Below are 15,118 nucleotides of genomic sequence, written 5' to 3'. Positions count from 1 at the left end.
ATATGAAACAGGCTAGCTTCTTTTCAATTAAGCCTTTTAATTTATCAAACCATGCAAAACTTTTATACTTAAAAATATATTGGAATTGGTTGCGGGGGAGGGTGTTGACTCTGACTTTGGGCCTTACGCTTGATAGGCACGTGCCATACCACTTCCACTAAGCTGCCTAAACCATTCTTTCTTTGCTTCCTTATTTTTTAATATTATCTTGTGTGTTTTTTTTTTTTCTGGCCCAGTATGAAAATATGATCTTCTCTAGTGTCTGCCTTCCCAGTATATGGAATTAGAGGCAAGTGCTGTCATGGCAGGCCTGGAATAGTTTTTGAATAATTAAATACCAATTTTTGTGAAAATTTGAATTATAATAGACTTAAATATGTATTTTAAAAAGTATTATTAAATAGTTTTACATATTCAGTTGCTTAAAACTTTCAGCATATTTTAATATTTTGAGTTTTCTTTATCATAAAAAGAAATTAAACTTATTTTCTCTGCATAATACTTTCTATAGCATGAATGTTTAACCTTTACAATAAACACTAATGAGCTGTACACTGGTGAATCTTAGTATCTCAGGAGACTGAGATCATGGTTCACAGCCAGCCGGTTCAGGAAGGTGCATGAGATTCTAATCGCTGAGGCTCTTTATTTCCAGTTAACCAGCAAACAGCTAGAAGTGGAGCTGTGGTTCAGGTGTCAGTGTTAGCCTTGAGCAAAAAAACCCAGGTACAGCACCCAGACGCTGAGATCAAGCCCCAACACTGGTGCATGTGCATGCGTGCATACACACACACACACATACACACTCACTATTAACACTAATAACAAGAATTCTTGGCTTTCCATGGAATAATAAATGTTATTTATCCCACATTGCCTCCTCTTGTTTTTTTTTTTTTGACTTGTCTATTTTTCTTTTTTCTTTCTTTTTTTTTTTGGCCAGTCCTGGGGCTTAGACTCAGGGCCTGAGCACTGTCCCTGGCTTTTTTTTTTTTGCTCAAGGCTAGCACTCTGCCACTTGAGCCACAGCGCCACTTCTGGCCATTTTCCGTATATGTGGTGCTGGGGAATCGAACCCAGGGCCTCATGTATATGAGGCAGGCACTCTTGCCACTAGGCCATATCCCCAGCCCGACTTGTCTATTTTTCTATCATATAAAATTAAAATTTTGTAAATTTTTCAGTCCTTGGGCAGGTGGGGTAGAGTTGTTAAATACTATTCAATCTCTCTGTTCATTTCCTTTAACTAGAAGCATAGAGTCTTGTGTTATAAGCCATAAATATGAAAGGAAGCAAATATGGTGTTTAAAAGCTGACAGTAAGTCTCAGCTTTTTTTTTTTTTTTTTGGTTGTTGTTGTTGTTCCTAATTCTTTTCTTTAAAGTCTCTTCTGTTCTTAAATAGTCTTTTGTCTCATTGGCTTCTCTTCGATTAGGAGTGAGGTAGTATTTGAGGCTGTATTTGTTGAGGGGCTACAACTGGTTTTATTGCTTTGGGTCCAGGTATGTGAAGATTAGTTGCTTTTCACAAGATTCTGACAGTACCTTAAATTACTGCTCTAGCTATGTATATTTGTTATAAGTTGAAATAAAATTTAGAGTATACAATTTATTATTTACCTTGTAATTATAGACATTTGTACTTTTTTTATAATTACAGTAAGAAACAACTTATATACTGAGTCATACTTGTCTTACCTTAAATCTGGTAATTAAAACTGGTAAGGTTATTTGAAACCTGGAATCACTTTTTTGTTAAAAAGATCAAGTATAATTGGTATATTATTGTCACAAATATTTTGCATACAAGAAAAGGTACTCTTCATATCAAATATCAGTTAATGCATTATTGGAATGTACTTTCTTATTTTAAGAATTCAAGCCTTGCTGAAATGGGTCAGTGATTCTGCAAGAGTAGCTGCTATGAAGAGAAGCGGCAGGTTGAACTATGTGAGCCCTAGCTCTTCATCAATAGAGTATGGTCTTCTGATGCCATCCCCTTCTCATTTGCACTGTGTAGCAGCAATCCTATGGCATAGTTATGAACTGCTTGTAGAATATGATTTACCAGCACTATTGGATCAAGAACTCTTTGAGTAAGTGTGATTACAATATTAACTCCTGTTCCAAACTTGTAGATCACTGTAGGTTTTCATTCATTGAGTAGTCTGTAGGATAAAAATAGTATTTTGGGGCTGGGAATATGGCTTAGTGGTAGAGTGCTTGCTTCATTTACATGAAGCCCTGGTTTCGATTCCTTAGCACCACCTATATAGAAAAAAAACAGAAGTGGCGCTGTGGCTCAAGTGGTAAAGTGCTAACCTTGAGCAGAAAGAAGCCAGGGATAGTGCTCAGACCCTGAGTTCAAAGCCCTGGGCCTGGCAAAAAAAACTCAAAACAAAAAACTTTGAACATAGTGAATTCAATCAAAAGTAATTTTAAAAAGAGAAGTCATAGTAGCTTTCTTTTTTTTTTTTCCTCTTTTTTACCATGCTAGGAATTGAACCTTAAAAACCTTGAATATGAATATATTGGGCACTTTTCTGCACCTGTGCCCATCTTCTTTTTTGACACATACTAACAATGTTGCCTGCTTTGGTTTGTGAAATCAGAATGATTTGTGTATTTGTTTCTATAGTACTTTATATTTAAATTATAAAGTTAGCCATTAGATTCTTTAATATGTAATGTAAAAGTATGGATGAAAAGTATAGATAGAAAATTTAAAATGTCAAACTGTACTTTTTATGAGTATATATTTTAATCGCCAATAGACATCTTTGAAGCAGTAATGAGTTACTGTGTAAAAAATGTTATAGCATTAATGTGGTATATTTTGTTTCCCTAGGTTGCTTTTTAATTGGTCCATGTCTCTTCCCTGCAACATGGTTTTGAAGAAAGCCGTTGACAGTCTGCTTTGTTCCATGTGTCATATACATCCCAGTTATTTTTCCTTGCTGATGGGATGGATGGGAATTACCCCTCCTCCAGTGCAGTGTCACCATAGACTCTCCATGACAGATGATAGTAAAAAGCAGGATCTTAGTTCGTCTTTAACAGATGACTCTAAAAATGCACAAGCACCTCTTGCACTAACCGAGTCACATTTGGCAACCCTTGCTTCCTCTTCTCAGTCTCCAGAAGCTATCAAACAGTTACTAGACTCAGGTTTGCCTTCTCTTCTTGTGAGGAGTCTGGCTAATTTTTGCTTTAGCCACATTTCATACTCAGAAAGTATTGCCCAGTCAATTGATGTTTCCCAGGACAAACTCAGGCGGCATCATGTTCCACAGCATTGTAATAAGATGCCTATCACAGCAGACTTGGTTGCTCCAATCCTTAGATTTTTGACAGAAGTTGGCAATAGCCATATTATGAAAGATTGGCTTGGTGGTTCTGAAGTCAATCCACTATGGACAGCACTTCTGTTTTTATTATGTCACTCTGGGTCCACTTCTGGAGGTCATAATTTAGGTGCACAACAGACCACCAGCGCAAGGTCAGCATCTCTTTCTTCAGCTGCTACAACAGGATTGACTACTCAACAGCGGACAGCAATTGAGAATGCAACCGTTGCATTCTTTCTGCAATGCATTTCATGCCACCCTAATAATCAAAAACTCATGGCACAGGTAAGGAGGAAAAAATATCTCAGGCTTAGTTGCCTTCTTGTTTTAGTATGTCATATAAAATTAGGTGATCAGGGACCATATATTAAGGTTAATAGCAAAGTATTGGAGTAAGTTGTTCTTCATGATTAGACTATTTGGAAAACAAAATTCCAATTTTTAAAATGAACAGCCCCACCCCCCACCCCAAATAACATTTAGGTTAGAATTGGATTGACCGCTTGACAGTGTCTATTAAGTGCCATAGTTTGCAGTTAGGAATTGTATTCTGGTAATAACCAAATTGCTGTGACTGGTTTCATATAGGAGGATCCGGATATGAAAGGTGATTTATTATAATAAGTTATGTGGCCAGAAATCTTGAGAGCTAGATTTATTTCAAGAATAGAAACACATGAATCTTACATTGAGTATTGAAAATCTTTTTCTTGCCAGGTTCTCTGTGAATTATTTCAGACAGCTCCTCAAAGGAGTAACCTTCCAACATCTGGGAACATTTCAGGGTTTGTACGAAGACTGTTTTTACAGTTGATGCTGGAAGATGAGAAGGTGACGATGTTTCTCCAGTCTCCTTGTCCAGTAAGTATTAGTAACACTTAATGTCAGTATGTAGTTTCATTTTGGATCTTGCAAATTATTCATGTTATTTTAATTTCTAATGTAACAAACTGAAAATAGGAGAAACTTTATACTTAATGACAGGATTTAAATGAATATCTTACTAGAATAACTGCCAACAGCCCTTACCTAGAATAACAATTATAACTTGAGTACTATGGTTTGAATTTGGGGGGAACATATATAAAATGTTGGATATACTGTTTAAATGCAAAATTTTACCAGCAAATCTTAGGACAACATAGTTAAGGAAATATATAAAATAGCTACCTTTATGGCCTAATTGAACATTTTTATTCTTGTGTGCTTTTCAAATTGATTCATAATGATACCCATTCTATAAAATTGACTGAATTTCTTGATTTTTCAGCTATACAAGGGTAGAATTAATGCAACTAGCCATATCATCCAGCATCCAATGTATGGAGCAGGCCACAAATTTCGTACTCTTCATTTACCAGTCTCAACAACATTATCAGATGTTCTTGATAGAGTGTCAGGCAAGTCAAAACTAAGCATAAACTTTTCTCTAACTTTACATTGGCATTTTATTTTACTGTTTCTTCTGAGCAACCAGTTAATGAAAAGAACAGGTGAAATTATCTTTGTAGTTTGAAGTATGATTAAGAATTCAATCGGGGCTGGGGATATGGCCTAGTGGCAAGAGTGCTTGCCTCGTATACACGAGGTCCTGGGTTCAATTCCCCAGTACCACATATATAGAAAATGGCCAGAAGTGGTGCTGTGGCTCAAGTGGCAGAGTGCTAGCCTTGAGCAAAGAGAAGCCAGGGACAGTGCTCAGGCCCTGAGTCCTAGCCCCAGGACTGGCCAAAAAAAAAAAAAAAAAAAAAAAAAAGCAATCAAGGGCTGGGAATATGGCCTAGTGGCAAGAGTGCTTGCCTTGTATACATGAAGCCCTCGGTTCGATTCTCAAGCACCACATATATAGAAAACGGCCAGAAGTGGCGCTGTGGCTCAAAAAGAAGCCAGGGACAGTGCTCAGGCCCTGAGTCCAAGGCCCAGGACTGGCAAAAAAAAAAAAAAAAAAAAAAAATTCAATCAAGTGCACGAAATGTATAATAACATTTAGGTATCAGCAGTTCTTTGGATATGGTACATGTTATGTGTAGTAATGAAAAGTGATTAGAAATAATTGATGGATTTTTCCATGGTAAAACCATCTCATTGTACTATTGTAGAGGAACTGAAGATTAGTAAATTGGAGGAAATAATTGCTCTAGGTTTTTATCTGTATTACAAGATAATGCTTTTAAGCAATATACAGAATTTTAAAGTAACCTTTTTTTTGTGTGTGTACGTACTAATACTTGGGCTTTCCTGCTAGAGGCAGATTTTGAACTGCATTGCTCAGATCTCAGACTCCTGAGTAGCTAGGGTTACAGGTGTGAGCCACTAACTCATTGCTAAAGGTCGTGTGTTGTGTTGTTTTTTTTTTTTTTTTTTTTTTTTTTGCCGCCGGGCCTGGGCACTGTCCCTGAGCTCCTTTTGCTCAGGGCTAGCACTCAACCACTTCAGCAACAGTGCTATTCTGAGATAAGAATCTCACAGACTTTCCTACCTGGGCTGGCTTTGACCCACTGTCCTCAGATGTCAGCCTGATGAGTAGCTAGGATTACAGGCATTATCCATCAGCGCCCAGTTTTAAATTAATTTTTTGGTGTTTTTTTTTTTTTTCTGGCCTGTTGTGGGGCTTGAACTCTGGACCTGGGCACTGTCCCTGAGCTCTTCAGCCCAAGGTTAGTGCTCTTCCATATGAGCCACAGTGTCATTTTAGTTTTCTGGTAGTTAATTGGAGATAAGAGCCTCAAGGACTTCCTTCCCTGGGCTGGCTTTCAACCTTGATCCTTCAGATATCAGCCTCCTGAGTAGCTAGGACTACAGGTGTGAACCACCTCATTTTTTCTCTTTTTGAAACAGGTTTTGAGTTTGGGGCCTTGAATTTTCTAAGTTGATGCTTGATCCTCAATCCTCAGATCTCAGTCCCCTGAATAGCTTGGATTACAGATGTGATCTGTGGACACTAGCAGACTTTAATTTTTTTTTTTTTTACTGATATACTCTATATTAGTGTAATGAAAGCAGTATTAAATGGTGAAAACCCTTAATGCTCATTTCAAAATAGCAGCAAAATATTAATTATCTACATTCATCCTTTGGAAAAAAATAAAGTAAGAAATCTCTATTAGTAGAAATTTGTTCCTAAATACTCCTATTTGCAGCATAAATAGAAATCTTAACTTTGATTTCTTCTTCTTCTTCTTCTTTCTTCTTTCTTCTTCTTCCTTGAACTCAGGGTCTAAGCACTATCCCTGGCTTCTTTTTGCTCAAGGCTAGCACTCTACCAGTTGAGCCACAGAGCCACCCGGCCTTTTCTGTTTATGTGGTGCTGAGGAATTGAACCCAGGGCTTCATGCATGCTAAGCAAGCAATCTACCACTAAGCCACATTGCCAACCCCTTAAATATGTGATTCTTTAGAGCTTGATCTCCAAGAATGACATTCACCATTTATCAGGAGCTTGACTCAGCTATTTCCTTCTTTGGAAACTCATATTGTTTCTTGTTATTCACGCTGTTGTAGTGATGAATTAGATGTAGGTACACATGTTGAACTCCTTTATCCGCTCTCTTAACTGCTTCTAGACCTCTTACTAGTGCTGTATATGACACTTTCTAGTGATTGCTTAGGTGAATACTGTATCTCTTCTTTGGTTCTTAGTAAGGATTTCATGAACATCAGGTTTTAACTTAGAGCATTTCTTCCAAATTCCTTCATATCAGCTCAGTGGTAAGGATAATACCCTACACAACCTTTCCAGATATTTTGTTTTCTTTTTAAATGATGTTGAAAAGTAGGATAAATTATAGTTATTTTCTTACAGATACTCCAAGTATTACAGCTAAACTAATTAGTGAACAAAAAGATGACAAAGAAAAGAAGAACCATGAAGAGAAAGAAAAAGTTAAGGCAGAAAATGGATTTCAGGATAATTACAGTGTTGTTGTTGCATCAGGTATGCTATTTTTTTCTTATTTTAGTAGGATTTCTATTAAATATAAGTTAGTTTGTTTGTTGGCCATGTGGCTTGAATTCTGGGTCTGGGCACTGTCCCTGAGACTAGTGCTCTACCTTTTGAGCCACAGAACCACGCCACTTCTAGTTTTCTGGTGGTTAATTGGAGATAAGAGTCTCATGAACTTCCTTCCCCAAGCTAGCTTTGAACGGATCCTCAGATCTCAGCCTCCTGAGTAGGATACAGATGTTAGCCACCAGTGCTTGTCTATCAATATAAGTTTATATTTATTGAAACTTTTTGTACTACAATGCATTAATGTAAACGATTAACTTACAGTGTTTTAATAAAAAAATTCTTAAGATGTTGCACCTAAAGTCTCATTATTTTATACCAAAAGGTTACTCAGTTTCATCAGATAGTAAACATGTATGAATAGCTTATACCTTTCATTTAAACTTGATAACCCTTATTCCTAGGTAAGGATTACTGATTGCTTCACAAGTCTTCTAAGTACTTAGAAATATAACTTCTTTTTTGAAAAACATGCAAAAATCATGGTGAAAGAAATTATTAAAAGTTTTCATTTACAGTGTGTTCATAACCTAAAGTTAGCTGAACTAGCCTGAACTACCCTGGAGCCTAGTGGCTCATGCCTTGTAATCCTAGCTACTAAAAGTCTGAGTTCTGGGGACCATAGTTCGAAGCCAGCCAGAACAGGAAAGTCTCTGAGACTCTTATCTCCAATTAACCAGTAAAAAACTGGAAGTGGAGCTATGGCCCAAGGGGTAGAGCACTTTGAGCAAAAAAGCTAAGTGGCAGCACAGAGTGCTTGAGGTCAAGCCCCAGTTCTGACACACACACACACACACACACACACACACACACACACACACACACAAACACACAAAAAGGTGAAAGATGTTTTTAATATTTAAAGAAGAAAAAAAAGCAGCAAGTATAATAGAGAATTTTGAAGTTTTTTGCAGAAGTGAGATTATTTTAGATGTTCAACCTAAACATAAGAGAGTCAGACATGATGATGCACTTTTTTTTTTGGCTAGTCCTGGGGATTGAACTCAGGGCCTGAGCACTGTCCCTGGCTTCTTTTTGCTCAAGGATAGCACTCTACCACTTGAGCCACAGCGCCACTTCGGGCCTTTTCTATATATATGGTGCTGAGGAATTGAACCCAGGGCTTCACGTATACAAGGCAGGCACTCTACCAATAGGCCATATTCCCAACCCTATGATGCACTCTTGTAATTCCATCTACTACAGTAACAGTGAGAGTATTAGGGTTTGGGCCAACCTAAGACAAAAAAATAAAATAAGGTCCTGTTTAAAAGATAACCTTGGTGTGGGTGCAACTACGAAGGAAACAAAGTATGTAGGCCTACAGTCCAAGGCCGGTTCAGGAGTAAGTATGAAACCCTATTTGGAAAAACACTAAAATCAGAAATATTGATGAGTACATTTTGGGTCAGGTGGTAGAGTGAATGCTTGCCTATCAATAGTGTTCAGAGTTAAAGTTCTAGTACCACCAAAAAAAAAAAAAACTAAATTACTCCTTAATTAGGAAGACTTCTGTATTGATGTATGTCCTGTCTTACAGAAAAATAAGTATAAGATCGTTTATACAAATTTATACAGAAATGTATTCTACATAGACAATCATCTATATCATACACTACAACAACTAGCAATAATTTTACTCATTTGGGAAGAGTTATGCACATAGCCAAAATTATTTATAGTATATTATAAGGACTGATAGAATTTGTTTATTGTAGTATTAGCTAGGAATGTGTGCTTTATTAAAATAATACGGAAACACACTTGATATTAGGGTCTTGGGAACATACAATTTTTCTGATTATTTTCTTTTAGGGCTGAAATGCCAATCTAAACGTGCTGTGTCAGCTACACCGTGTCGCCCACCATCCAGGAGAGGGAGGACAATTCCTGATAAAATAGGCAGTGCTTCCTCAGGTGCAGATACTGCTAACAAAATAATTACTGTCCCAGTGTTTCATCTGTTTCACAAACTCTTGTCAGGTAATATTCACAATGAGTAAACAAATTTTAATGGTACAGGTATATACATTTTATGTGTAGTCACCAGAATTATATTTGACCACGTACTTTTTTTTTTCAAGACCAGAAAGGGAAAAATGAATTGTTAGCTCTTGTCAAGTTATGTATTTCCTGACTTTTGATGTTAATGTGGTAACACTAAGAAAATGGTTAGACAGAAAGGAAAGGAGGGCTGGGATTATGGCCTAGTGATAAAGTGTCCACCTCGTATAATTGAAACCCTGGGTTTGATTCCTCAGCACCATATATATAGAAAAAGCCCGAAGTGGAGCTGTGGCTCAAGTGGTAGAGTGCTATCCTTGAGCAAAAAGAAGCCAGGGGCAGTGCTGAGGCCTTGAGTTCAAGTCCCAGGCCTGGCAAAAAACAAAATAGAAAGGAAAGGAATATGAAACAATTTTTATAGGTGAAATTCTATCATTGATTCTGTGATATAGTGAAATCCCATTACAAAAATTAAATGGTATGATGTTCCTACCAAAGGCAAATTATTTTGACCAATATGCCTTCTATTGGTAGAACAATACCTTATTTACCATCACTTTTGTGCTGTTTCCTAATCAAACTGCTAAGTAACTCAGAATGGATTTCTTTTTTAAATTTTACGTTGTCCATTTTTAGCAGAGGTCAAACAAGTTTCTGCTGGGTGGGATACCTCTCATGTATATAGGGTTTTATTAGAGTACAACTATGCCCACACATATTAATGTGCATATTAAATTATTTGTTGGGGCTGGGCATGTGGCTTAGTGGTAGAGTGCTTCCTAGCATGTATAAAGCCCTGGGTTCGATTCCTCAGTACCTCAGAAACAGAAAAAAAAAAAAGAATTAAACGTGTTTCCATTTTTAAAAAAGTACGTACAATAAAATATTTGGTACATGGTCCTTTATGGAAATACTTGCCAATTCTAGATTTATTGCATACTTATCTGTTCCTTTGTTTCTGTCTTCCTAAGATACTTTACTTTATTACTTTCTGTAGATATTATTTTCACATATGTCAAATAAATTTAAGTTTTATAATTTTCCAATAATTAGTTTTCAGTAGTTTTGAAATTGGTGCCTGAGTCAAATTCTGTCATATGTTGAAGTAAAAATAGTATGTAACTGAGTAAATCAAAATAAGTAAGTGCCTCTGTCTTGGATTAACTTAGTCATTTCAATTTTAGGCCAGCCATTGCCAGCAGAAATGACACTTGCCCAGCTTTTAACTCTCCTTTATGACCGAAAACTTCCTCAGGGTTACCGCTCAATAGATCTGACTGTTAAATTGGGATCAAGAGTTATTACAGACCCAAGCCTGTCAAAAACAGATTCTTTTAAAAGACTACACCCTGAAAAAGGTATGTGTGTGGTCATATTACTTTACAAATTATAGAGTCATCTAAAATACAGAAATTTCTATAGATAATAATCTTAATTTGTGTTTTTATTCCATTAGCAAGATTCTTTTATCTAAATGATTTACTTTTTATTTTGAATTGCCTGCCTTCCTCTTCCCCTTCCCCTTCCTTTCTTCCCTCTTTTCCTCCCTCCCTCCTTTGTCCTAATGGTACTGGGGCTTGTAATCAGAGCCTGGGCACTGTCCTTGAACTTTTTCACTCAAAGCTATTTTTTCTACCACTTGAGCTACAGCTTCACTGCCAGCACATCACTAGTTAATTGGAGATAATTATCTTTTCGACTTGTCTGCCTAGACTTGTTTTGATTCAATATTCTAAGATCTCAGCCTCCTGAGTAGGTAGGATTCCCTGCATGAAACACTGATGCTCAGCAATGATGCTCACAGCAGTGATACTAAATTACATTTTACTGATAGATTGATATGTAGTTCATGCTCATAAACGTTTTTCCTCATACAGAATTAGGATCACACACATTTAAAAAAAATCTTTTATTTATTTTTTTTGGCTCAGCCATGAGGCTTGAACTCAGGGCCTGGGTACTGTCCCTGAGTCTCTTTGTGCTCAAGGCTAGCCCTCTACCGCTTGAGCCACAGCACCACTTCCAGTTTTTGAGTGGTTAATTGGAGCTAAGATTCTCACAGGGACTTTTCTGTCTGGGCTGGCTTTGAACTGGAATCCTCAGATCTCAACCTCCTGAATAGCTAGGATTATAGGCATGAGCCATGAGTGCCCTGCTCTTTTCTTTTACTTACATTTTCTATTAACTACATTAAAATGCACGTTTTTGGAGTTTTTGCATGGTTATAATGGAAGTTTTAATGTTCTTCATTTCCTTAAATATTGTGATTGTTTCTAAATTTTCATACTTTTGCTATATGAGTATGACTGAGTATTCATAAAGTTTCAGTCTTAATGATTACAGTTCATTTTTTTAGTTACTAGCTATTTTTATTTTTTAGTAAATGTCAGTATATTTCTTTTTCCCCCCACTTTGTCAGCAGGATTGTATCCCTCTACTTTTATAAGATTTATAATGTCTTTTTATGGGTTGAACCTTTTGGGGTTTTTTGTGAGTCAGCCAATGTGGTATAATTCTGAATTTTTAGTAAGAGAAATCTTTGTCATACAATTTTGCTAACTGCAAAACTTTAGAGCATATTGCAAGTACATTACTTACTAAGATTTCCTGCTTATTATTATCTTTTGCCTGTACTGGGGTTTGAACTCGGGCTTTGTTTGCCCTTTTTAGCTTAGTTTTGCTAATTGTTGGTGCTCTACCACTTGAGCCATTTCTCCAGCCTGGTCTTTTGTTTTTCTGATTATTTTGGAGATGGAGTCTTGTGGACTTTTCTGTGTAGGCTGGCTTTGAACTGTGAGCCTCCTGGACTCAGCCTCCTGAATGGCTACAATTACAGGTGTGAGCCTCTGCTGCCCAGCCATGCACCATATTTTGAATTTGAAAACTATGGAAAGCTGTATCAGAAGTAATTTAAAGTTCATTGCAGTACTTAGCTTTAATCTAAACAGCTGATATTTATCTGAGCAGCTGATATTTATGTTCTTTCGTTGAATATAGAGAAAGCCTTGATATCCAGTGGTTTGTAAAGATGTTATAAGCATATTCTTTCTTGCTGATTTTTTTTTTAATGATCTGTTGTGTAGATCATGGAGACTTACTTGGCAGTTGCCCAGAAGATGAAGCTCTCACACCTAGTGATGAGTGTATGGATGGGATATTGGATGAATCTCTACTTGAAACTTGTCCCATTCAGTCACCATTACAAGTTTTTGCAGGAATGGGTGGACTAGCTCTTATTGCAGAAAGATTACCCATGCTGTATCCGGAAGTAATTCAACAGGTAAGATAAGATTCCTTATGCAGTATATCATTCCATACTGAAGGCCTTTATTTAAATTTTAACTTGTATTGATGTTTATTTTTTTAATTAATTAATTTTTCATTTGTTTGTCATTGCAATGTTTGAATAATACTGGGTAAGTCTTTCAAAGGTCACTTGTACACAGCATTGTGAGGATTAGTTGATAGTGGAGAGATGAGTGGAAGACAAACTGTGTTTGCCAGTTTCCTTCTACTGTAGCATTTGTTTAGATTTTATTTCTGTCATTCTAATATACTTACTTCTGTACTTCTTTTAGATGTGATATTAATTGTAGATACTATTGGAAATAGGAGAGTAAAATAGTAGTGTATAGTGCCACTCATGTTCCTTTTTGTTTTACTTCTATTCCTATCTTAGCTGGTGCTTTCAGTTTAGCTAATTTCATAAAACCTTTTTTTAAACTGTATCATGCTCACTAATGTTACTATCATTGATGCATGTGCTACCTATCCTTGTCTTTTTTTTTTTAAATTAATGAGGGGGAAAGCCAGAATATAAAGTTAGTTGTAAATGAGATAGAATTAGGTTTACTGATTTCATTTCTTTTAAAACCAATTTTGCCTCTTGTTAATAACTTTATTACATTTGTAAAGGCCCATCACAGATAATCGGGTTAGTATCTAAGCATATCTTCTTTTGGTCCAGAACCCAAAATACATGGACATTAGGTATTCTACTATTTAAGTTTTTTTTTTTTTTTTTGCCAGTCCTGGGGCTTGGACTCAGGGCCTGAGCACTGTCCCTGGCTTCTTTTTGCTCAAGGCTAGCACTCTGCCACTTGAGCCACAGCACCACTTCTGGCCATTTTCTGTATATGTGGTGCTGGGGAATCGAACCCAGAGCCTCATGTATATGAGGCAGGCACTCTTGCCACTAGGCCATATCCCCAGCCCCTACTATTTAAAATTTAAGACAGTTTGCATTCAAGGAGCTATATTAATGTTTTAAGATCACTGATAAGATAAAGAATAAAACTTTTTTTCTTACTGTAAAAAATACTCAAGGGCTCGGAATGTAAGCTTAGTGATAGAGTGTGGCCCTGGGTTTGATTCCTCTGTACAGAAAAAGCTGGAAGTGGTGCTGTGGCTTAAGTGGTAGAGTAGTAGCCTTGATCAAAAGAAGCTTGGGGACAGTGCCCAGGTCCTGAGTTCAAACCCCCAGGACTGGAGGAAAAAAAAGATAAAGAATAAAAAGGCAAACTAAACAAGAGCACTGGTGGCTCAAATTCTAGCTTTTCAGGAAGTTGCTATTAGGAGCCAGTCTGGACTGGAAAATCCCTGAGACTTTTATCTCCAGTTAACCACCTTTAAACCAGAAGTGAAGCGGTGGCGTAAAAGGTAGAGCATAATAGCTCAAGAATAGCCCTAGGTCCTGTATTCAAGTCCCAGGGTAGACACAAAAATTAAATAAAAGAAAAGGAAAGGAAACTTGGTGAGAAGATACTTACAAGGTCCCAGAGAATATATGTGATGATATGTAACTATATGATGATACATAACTATTTTCACCAAGGAAAATATAGCTTTATCATGGAAGTACTTGGAGATTTTACCATACTGTTGGTTGTCATAAGTGTCAAGATGTTTTGATGGTTTGGTTTTTAAATTCTTCTTTAAATTTTTATATTGTTATGCTTTTAGAGATTGAAGTCAGGCTTTTGAAATTTGAACTTAGTATTGAAACATACAAATAACTGAATATAACTTCATCCCTCCCTCCATAGGTGAGTACACCAGTAGTAACATCTACTACTCAGGAAAAGCCAAAGGACAGTGATCAGTTTGAATGGGTGACTATTGAACAGTCAGGGGAATTAGTGTATGAAGCTCCAGAAACTATTGCCGCTGAGCCTCCACCTATCAAGTCAGCAGTGCAGACGATGTCTCCCATACCTGCCCATTCTTTGGCTGCTTTTGGATTATTTCTTCGTCTTCCGGGTTACGCTGAAGTACTGTTGAAAGAAAGGAAACATGCCCAGTGCCTTCTTCGATTGGTTTTGGGAGTAACAGATGATGGAGAGGGAAGTAAGTATTTACTGTTATTAATTACATTTATTGACATAAGTAAAATGGATGAAGTTATTCATGTCTTTCATAGCAAAGCTATTAGCTGATTTGTTGATGATGGTGGCTTTTTTCAGTATTAGACATAATATCCAAAAGAACTGATATTTCTTTCAAAGCTATCAAGTTACAGATTGTTTACCTAGCAAGTGAAAGGCTCTGACTTGAAACCCCAGTACCACTAGAAAACCAAAAAACACTGCTTAGTGGGGTGATGAATACTTGCAGTGGGTTATTCAAGTAGATCGCCCCTCCAGAAGCTAATATCCTTCAGTTATACCAGTGCAGAAGTACAGCAATATAAGACTTATTAAGTTATAAAAAGCCTGAGTACACTTATATTATAGTCTCAAAGGTGTGAGGTTATTTCTTGGC

At 36.8% G+C, this 15,118-nt stretch overlaps 1 protein-coding gene across 9 annotated transcripts in view; it reads left to right on the top strand.

Moving 5' to 3' along the window:
• Birc6 (baculoviral IAP repeat containing 6) overlaps positions 1 to 15,118 on the top strand; it is a 187,016-nt gene that overhangs the window by 129,800 nt on the left and 42,098 nt on the right. For all 9 annotated transcript variants that reach the window (XR_007211930.1, XM_048353168.1, XM_048353167.1 and 6 more), the window contains 9 exons: positions 1,873 to 2,094; positions 2,847 to 3,630; positions 4,063 to 4,206; positions 4,616 to 4,745; positions 7,148 to 7,279; positions 9,170 to 9,337; positions 10,543 to 10,716; positions 12,442 to 12,638; positions 14,404 to 14,704. Coding sequence is in view for 8 of the 9 variants with exons in the window: in XM_048353168.1 (XP_048209125.1) it covers positions 1,873 to 2,094; positions 2,847 to 3,630; positions 4,063 to 4,206; positions 4,616 to 4,745; positions 7,148 to 7,279; positions 9,170 to 9,337; positions 10,543 to 10,716; positions 12,442 to 12,638; positions 14,404 to 14,704 (2,252 nt within the window). In the remaining variant the exon portion in view is untranslated. The remainder of the gene's footprint in view (positions 1 to 1,872; positions 2,095 to 2,846; positions 3,631 to 4,062; positions 4,207 to 4,615; positions 4,746 to 7,147; positions 7,280 to 9,169; positions 9,338 to 10,542; positions 10,717 to 12,441; positions 12,639 to 14,403; positions 14,705 to 15,118) is intronic.

The sequence above is a fragment of the Perognathus longimembris genome, chromosome 8 (assembly GCF_023159225.1).
Source record: "Perognathus longimembris pacificus isolate PPM17 chromosome 8, ASM2315922v1, whole genome shotgun sequence".
Lineage (NCBI taxonomy): Eukaryota > Metazoa > Chordata > Mammalia > Rodentia > Heteromyidae > Perognathus > Perognathus longimembris.
Note: the sequence above shows the minus strand (reverse complement) of the source record. Positions and strands in the feature narration are given on the sequence as shown.